The sequence below is a fragment of the Nymphaea colorata genome, chromosome 3 (genome assembly GCF_008831285.2).
Source record: "Nymphaea colorata isolate Beijing-Zhang1983 chromosome 3, ASM883128v2, whole genome shotgun sequence".
NCBI classification, from domain to species: Eukaryota; Viridiplantae; Streptophyta; class Magnoliopsida; order Nymphaeales; family Nymphaeaceae; genus Nymphaea; species Nymphaea colorata.
The window spans coordinates 20,166,056-20,174,456 of NC_045140.1; the positions used below are offsets into that span (position 1 = coordinate 20,166,056).

The window sequence follows — 8,401 nt, forward strand, 5'->3', positions numbered from 1 at the left end:
ATACTAGTGAACAATGTTATAAACGGGACAAAAAAATGAAAACATTTTTTTACTATTTAAAAAAATATATTGGTCATAACGTATGGACATACAAATTTTATTTTTATCAAATCTCTAAATTTTCTTTTTGCAGTTTTTTTTCCTATAATTTCTTTTTGTATTAGTTATTTATATTTTTTGTTATTATTAAAATAATGCATGAAATGTTATACATAAGAACGGTGTATGTAGCCAGCTTCGTGTTATAGCATGCGTGCTTGTGAAGCAGAACTTGTCTCATTCCGCCCCCTTTTTTCCAACACTCTTCGTCTCGGCCATCTTTGTTTGCTTTTCGTGCAGTTCCTAAGCTTGTCAGGCACCGATTTTCCTTTTCTCCACGAACAATCTCGCACCTTCGCTTTTGTAGATGCTCATGAACCATTCCCTTAATGCTTTGCCATATATTGTTGTAGCCTGTTCTTCAGGGTAGAAATTCGGAGGTAGCCATGTGCTCTAAGGGATTCTTTGTTCCACGCTTAGCTGATATGTGCATTTAATGGCATATTGCTCTTTAGATATTGACTAGTATGGGCGTGCTTTGAACATGCCTTCTACGTGCAAAAATGGCAGCATCTCGCTCAAAGCAAAGAGGAATATATACTCGTGAAAGTGACGACTGCGTTCATGCACGAGCGAGTTTATGCCTCTCATCTGGTTGTTGTGCAATTAGATCTATACTAAAGCTTATGTATCAGAAAAGTTCAGAGAACTTTTCCTTTTTCATGGAAAAAAGAAAAGCTAACTACGGGCCTTCTTACCATATATTATGCTGGCCTTACTAGATATAGCAAATGGAAAGAGTTCTTCATGGCCATCAGTAGTTGTCTCAGCCATGGCGGTCACCATTCATCAGATTCAAAAGGATAGGCTGCTCAATTTGTTTGATGCAGCTCTGCATTCAAAATTTTGACGCATGTCTGCAAAAGCCGCTTAAGCTCAGACAGATTTTCAATGCAGCAGAAGTTTATGTCTTCTTAACCTGCCCAACTGTTTTTTCAAAGTAAAGCTTCTCTGGAAGAAAGTAGAAATTTATTTCTTAATCCTCACACGTTGACGAAGAGCCCAGAACATACAGAAGGCAGAGAGAACCAGAAGACTCACCCCAAGTCTGAAACGTTCAGTAGCTTATGTTTTCTTTTTTTAACCAGCCCAACAGTTTACAACGATATTTTTTCATAACTGCGGAAGAAAGTATAGATATGTTTCCGAATATAGGTTGACGTACAACGAAACATACAGAAGGCAGACTGGAGGACCGGAAAGTTCCCCCAAGATCTGGAATTTTCAGCTCATGAAGCAATGGGCCTGCAACATCGAAAGATCTATAAAAATGGCACAAGATCTAGCAAACCTAGACTTGAGTTCAGGACCTCAATCCTTAACAACAAGCCATCCAGACTTCTCGGTCGGAAATTCAATTTGCATATCTTTAATAACATGAAAATCTTCCAAGTTCAGCACCACAGATGATAGAACTCTCCCATGACAAGTGTCTGATTTTTCATTGAACTAGGAACCTTGATTTTCAAGGGCAATGTCAGGAAAATATTGAAAGTTAAAGCAGCTGTTAGAAAATTTTCACATAAAAAAATTTAGACTTCACATCCAAAATTTTGTAGTCGCTTTGGAGACATTCGAGGAAATTGGAACGATATATCCAAAATTTGTAGTAGCAGAATAAATCAAACATTCTATATGAAATCTATAAATAAAAGGTAATGGAAGCACAAAGGCTTGATACATACAGCTACAAAAGCTATTACAATATGATACAAACACCTTCAAGCATCATTTGATGACAGATGAGACAAAAGCAAAAGAAGTACATTTCAGTTATATCTCTCAACAGCATATGGATCATATTCCTCTTGTCCGTTGATGAATCCAACATCACCCTGATCCTGCACAGACAACCATGATACACATAACTAACAGGTTGTCAAACATAAGAATGTGTCACAAAGAAAGTCAAATGCTGACATAAGACAAGTAAGACCTCAGAGAATAAATTATGGGAACCATCAAAATGTGCTGCACCTAAAAAAGACAAAGGTAGAGATTTGCCTATGGATGTTATGTTAAAGCCACTGATCGACATATGGCACGCTAACTTTCATCAGAGTAATACTAAACATAATCTAAATTCCATATGTATTCATGAAGTGGCATCTGTTTCTGAAATTACAACAAAAGAAAAGTGAAACAATTGGCTAATGCTAATACAACATCAGAATAACTACTAGAGAAACCAGAGAAAGATGATAATACGTATAAATTCGTAAGACAGCCATTAGATGGTGCTCCAAAAAATTTGAAGGTGATCGCCATTTACATTAAGGAGGGATGACTTGATTGCCTCAAATCCCCCCATGCTGGTTATAACTTCAGGCAGGCTGCTCATTTCAGAGCAGATCAAGACTATGCCTGACGTCAGAGGAGAAAGACTAAACCAGTCTACAAATAAATAGTTCAGATCACAATTCAACTGCAGGCAATTACCAATTTTAATCGAGAAACATACAAGTTGACTAAACCAGTCTAAGAATAATATTTTTTTACTCAGTTTGCCTCCCCATTAATGAGCAATGGAATGCCTAATGAAGTGTTCCTTCCTGGACAGGACTGCTTACAATTATGTTTCATATCATGCCTTCCAAGTTTTTCCCTAGGATGGAAGTATAGAAACATGTCATAGTCCAACTGTTTTGGGCTTTTTGTTAAAAGTAAAGTTCCAAGTATTTCCTAATAAGAAGCAGAGTCACAAGTATTGGCAATATATCCAAAATATCATGGCAAAAACACCAAAAATAAGTGAAACTGTGAAAGAGAAAAGGAAAATATTGCGATCTTTTGAAAATATAACCAACAAAAAAAATATCACAAAAACATCACAATATCACTGCAAAAATCTTCATGAGATTTCCAAAAATAATTTTTAATATAATTAATGTTTTTTTTTCCTTTTAACATCTTAATAGCATTTTTAAATTTATGTCAATGTTCCTGTAAGAAAATTAGTAGAAAACTTATAGAAAATTATTTTCTATATTTTGTTTTTTTAGTTCTCAAGATTCTCCTGGTAAAAGCGAAATATCTGATTGTTAACCAAGAAAAACCTTGCCAATAAGAACTCAAAAATGATATCTTTGACCATGTTAAGAAATTAATAGTATGTTAAACAAATGATCTCCAAGATTTCCTAAACAAGTTATTATGAAGGCATGCATTATGCATATCAACAATCATATCTTGCTTGAGAGATGACTGATAAATTTGAAATTCTTTTGGATGCAAAAAGTTTTCTCTTTGATGCAAAAAGTTGAATTCACATATATTAACAATTAAAATCTACATGCCCAACACTTCTGACAACTACAATTGTACCCATGTACATGGCAATATTGCAACTGCAACTGCGATCTTCACCCTTGACCTGTATATCTGTACAGTTCTGAGTCGGTTAAAATAACCATACTAGCATTCTTGGCCTGGCCATTGTTATTAAAGGCTTAATAGTGAGTTGTGAATGAACAGTGGCGTTGCTATAGTTGGTGGATACTGGATAGGATCTCAAGTTGCAAGAAGTGATTCCAGCAGCAATTTTAGATACATTTGGTTCCTCTTTTTTCAGCTTGAGGTTGTGAGTCTAGGTTCCAAAACCTGAATCAAATAAGGCCTTAGTTGAGAATCAAGATCTGATTGTTGTATTAATTATGCCTGATGAAATGGAACCTTTTATAAGGTATGTGGTTAATGATGCAACCTATGAGCTTTTGAACAAAGAATAAATGATGATGGAAGCTCAGACTACTTACCACACCCTCAGCAATACATGATTAATAGCTAGAATGCAAATTTCTACCATTATCACCAGCTATAGCAGAAAAGCAAAGAGAAAGGTACCAATACAACAGACGTACATCACTTGAACAAGGAAGAATCATGTTACCCTTTTTAAAGCTGCATTGACCACATCACCCAGACAATTGTAACCATTATCCTCAAACATGCCCGAGAACTTTGTTCTCCTTGAAAGGTGATTATCTATCTTCACTAGTCCATCGGCTAGCTGCTGAGTGTCAAATTGATTTATAGAGAATGGGTTACCCAAAGTTTCCTGACTACCCCAATCAAGATTAACCTTTCCATCCAAAGTACAATTAGTTTGTGCTGGATATTGGGCACCATGAGCTATAAGGTGGTGATCTTGGAAAGTGGTATGTAAGGAGTTGGCATGGCCAGGCTTCTGTATGTTCCAATCTTGCTTCAATGCAGTGTTAAGATTCTGTGTCATACTTCCACCAGTAGGGCTTAAAGAGGAGAGCTTTGAAGCATAACCATTGCCCATGGAGAAATGTCTCATGTTTCCATCACTTGCAGTGGCCTGTGGCATAATTGGCTGTCTTCCAACTATTGAATTATGTGAAGTTGCTGCCAGGGGACTGCAGCCAGACAAATGAAGTGTGCTGGCATCTGCACATGAGGATTGCAACAAAATGTTGTTTCTAACACCAGCTGTCGAATGGTCATCGTCCTTCAAGGGTTGAGCCACAGGCAAAGCAGTTGAATATCCTGTTAACTGCACAGCATTCTGCCATGTTTTATTACATCTATCAAGATCAGGTATACGAGAACATACGCCAGAACTGACCTCAAAGTTTTCCCGATTGCTTGTGGATTGGCCATCCATTCCCCTATACTTTTCCCCATGCTGCTGCTGTTTTTGTTGTAAAAGCTGTAGCATCAGAGGATCGTCCGGAACATTAAGAAATGGGCTACTAAAAGTTCTGTTAGCCATTGCAGGAACACTGAAACTGGAAACATCTGATGGCTGATACTGGGAGCCTGAAAACGGTAACGAGTCATCAAGTAATGTAGTGGAACCACTAAGGTCGGGAAGGGATGATTTGCTCTGCAGGCGGTCAAGTTCCAATCTTGTGGGCAATCCCTGGAGTAAATTTGCATGCTGACTTCCAGGAAGAGGAATATGGTTTGACTTCCCCAATTCATCAAATGGATTTTTCAAGTTGCACATACGACCAAATTGAACCAACCCAGAACCAGAAGGGTTAGGTGCACTCATTGCCAAATTGCTACTAGAGTTTAAATTGCCTAGAGCTCTGGCTCCTTCTTGAAAAGATGAAAGTCTGGTATTAGAAAGCTGCCCAGTCAGGCCAAGGGAATGAAAATCTCTAAAAGTGCCCATGGAACTCATCGATACAAAAGAGGAATCTCTAACTCCTAAAGCAGCAGTCATATTTCCCTGCTGGTTTGCCACATTACTGATCCTTTTCAGGTAAAGCCTATATTTCTGCAATATTAACCATCATTGTTTGTAAGAAATAGAAGTTTGAAAATGTTTGTTTAGCAAAAAATATAGAAGTAATAAAGTTATAAACTATGGTTACATTTGATTTAAAGGAATTTAAAATTTGCAGAGAGACGGGATAACAAGAAGGTATCTTTCCTGAAGGTGGCTTGCAACGTTTTCTCTTGTCAGCTTCTCAACATTCATGATATCAAGTATCCTCTTTGGAAAAGCTTCTGCTTCCACCAAAAAGAAACACATAAAAATGGAAACCTGCATTGTAAATGTCCTATGTTTTAAAAGTACTGCAAATGCCAATTTTGCAAGAGCACTTACTATCTATTCCCAATTGATTCACAGCAGCAACAAATTTCTGATGCAACTCTACAGACCAAACCACCCTTGGTTTTTTCTGTGTCATCTGGTCCTCATTTTCATTGCCATTTTCCTCTTCATCATCATCATCTTCTTCTTCAATGTTTCTGTCTCTTCGTTTCTTAGCTAATTTGCAGTTTATATGTGCCTGTCCTACCACATTGTGCCCCTGTGCACCATCAGTACCATGGGAAAATTTGCTATAATCATCATCATTGTCCTTCTTTCTGCGATCTTTAGACCCCACTTTCTTCTTTCTGACCACATGTTGCCACATGTTTCTAAGCTCCTCTATGCGGATTGGTTTCAATAAATAATCACAAGCTCCATGAGTTATGCCCTTCATAACAGTGCTAGTTTCACTGTTGACAGACATCACTGCAATGAAATGTTGATGCAACAAAAAGCAATTAATCAGCAAAGGAAATACCAGATAGAAGCCCCAATAAAAGTTTAAAATTTAACAAATAAGAGAAAAATCCTTTCCCATCCTTCAAGGAGAGAATAGAGGCTATGTCAAATGAAGTTGCGTAGGCAGTGAACAAAGGTGGCGGTGGAAATTTTTCTTTGTTTTTCTTCCATAGTCACCTTCCCCTATAGCAGACTGCACACTTGCAGGGATCGGTAGATAAGACCTTTGAGGTCAACATGACAACAAGCAAACATCCAAGCCGAGTGTTCAGCTCATGACATACGTTTAGAATGATGAATGTCACAAGAGGCCCCATGCCGGTGAGCGTATCCTTTTGTGGGAAAGTGAGCAAGCAATAAGATTATGTGGGATAAGCAGTTGTCATCTAGGACTAGAAAGCACAAGTGATAGAAGTGCAAAAGAGCTTGCTGTATCGATGTTCATATAAAACATGAGATGAGGTAGACTAAAAATGGATGTTATAAGTTTATAACCAAATTCTGGGACCAAAAAATGAGAAATTGAGGCTGAAATACTTGTTATCAAGTTCAAGTATACAAGCCAACTAACAAGATATGAAAAAAATATACAGAAAATGAGGACAATATCATGGAGGGAATAAGGAACAATCAGGTACATACTTATCACAGGGAGGTCCATTTCTAGCCCTATGAGCTCCAAGAGTTTGAAACCATCCATATCAGGCATGTGCACGTCGCTTAAAACAAGATCGAAACCATCAGGGTTTTCCCTCAGCAACTTCAAAGCAGTGATCGCCTGGGAAGTCGTAGTAACTGCGAGGGTAAAAATCACGGTTCAGAAACCAATCAGATGCCTAATGTATCATTCAGAAACCACACAAACCAAACGCCTCCGATTCTGAAAATAGAAAAAAAAAACCGCCAAAATTTTTCAGGGGAAGAAAAAGCCATTTAATTCATTCACAAGAATGTCCATTAGTCATACCAAAATAACAAATTCAAGTAACACGAATCATACACGACAGAGCTATGGTCTTTAATATTTATCAACAGAGAAAGTAAATCCACAGAGGGAGAGAGAGAGAGAGAGAGGCCACGGGTAACGGATTTATCTTCAGAAGATCAAAGATCATAGCTAGTTCTTAAGACATACAAGGGCGCAACCAGAAAGAAGACCAACCATGATACTGGCAGAGATGCAGCAGACTTTCCAGCAGTTTCAGGCATGTGGGGTCATCATCAACAGCAAGAACCCGCATACCAACAGGAAAATCATCGTCCTTCTCACTCCCCGGGCAATCCTCTGCAGTCATCCTAGTTATCCTTCCACAGCACCAAACTTCGCCTGGAAGCTCTTTCTCTCTCTCTCTGCACAAGGAACGAAACGTTGCTCTTCCTGTGCTTCCAAAAACCCCCAGATAATCCACCACCCAAGAAGCAGATATAGTGTCACAATGCAAACAAGCAAACCAGCACGCCCCAACAAAAGAGGAGAACAACCAACAGAGGGGGAAAAGGGGACAGGAGAAATGGGTCTCTCTGCTACCAAGGGAAGCTAGCTACATGCATAAAAAGAAAAAGGCTGAGTCTATGAAACGTGGACAGGGTCTCTCTCTCTCTCTCTCTCTCTCTCTCTCTCCCTTCTAAACTCTATAACCGAAGCACAGCATGAAAAATGAGAAAATCCATCCTTATCTTTGTGACTGATCACTTTGCCTAGTGTGGCAAAGGGCAGAAAAACGCATGGAAAGTGGAAACCTGGGATCTAGGAGGTAGCTTAGAGAGAGAAGCAGACAGAGAGAGAGTAGGCCTTCTTTTGAGCAATACTTTATGTTGGGGCGTCAATTATTGACGTTTAAACAGGAGATTTGGTTTTGGAATGAGGAGAAACAATGTAACAGCAAATCAGTGTCATTAATACACCCTGCTTTTGTAAAATTTATGCTCTGCCTTTTCTCTCTTTGTTGCCAATATGGAGATCTCATCAGTCTCGGCCCGAGTTGGAAATAAGATCCGAGTCTTCTTCTCCTGTTTCTATCCACTCTGAACACTCATTAACTCCCAAACTAATAATAAACCTGGACTCGCCAGAGCTTGAGGGACTCATACATCCTCCTCCTCTGAGCAGTCAATTCCCTATACAATTTTATTCATACTGTGTTTGTTTTTGTGTAAAAGTGGAGACAGGGAGAGACGATTCCGAGGTGAGAAGAAGCGAGACGGTTCGGTGAAAGGCGGAACGGGAAAGAGTGGGGGGAGGGATCATTCGCGGGGAGAACCACTCTG

The 8,401-nt window shown here is 38.8% G+C and overlaps 1 protein-coding gene across 2 annotated transcripts; it reads right to left on the reverse strand.

The window, feature by feature from the left end:
- Nucleotides 1-1,717: 1,717 nt before the first annotated feature.
- On the reverse strand, nucleotides 1,718-7,918 carry LOC116250634 (two-component response regulator ORR24-like). 2 transcript variants are annotated; one of them, XM_031624418.2, is made up of 7 exons: nucleotides 7,296-7,918; nucleotides 6,776-6,928; nucleotides 5,684-6,100; nucleotides 5,507-5,583; nucleotides 4,691-5,350; nucleotides 3,989-4,618; nucleotides 1,718-1,940 (listed from the first exon to the last, which is right to left on the reverse strand). In XM_031624418.2, exons 1-7 carry the CDS (start codon nucleotides 7,426-7,428, stop codon nucleotides 1,869-1,871), a joined length of 2,142 nt encoding a protein of 713 aa, XP_031480278.1. In that variant the 5' UTR covers nucleotides 7,429-7,918; the 3' UTR covers nucleotides 1,718-1,868. The 2 variants fall into 2 exon arrangements, with proteins under 2 accessions (XP_031480278.1, XP_031480277.1); XM_031624417.2 differs by having other exon boundaries at nucleotides 3,989-5,350; nucleotides 7,296-7,917.
- Between the last annotated feature and the right edge of the window lie 483 nt (nucleotides 7,919-8,401).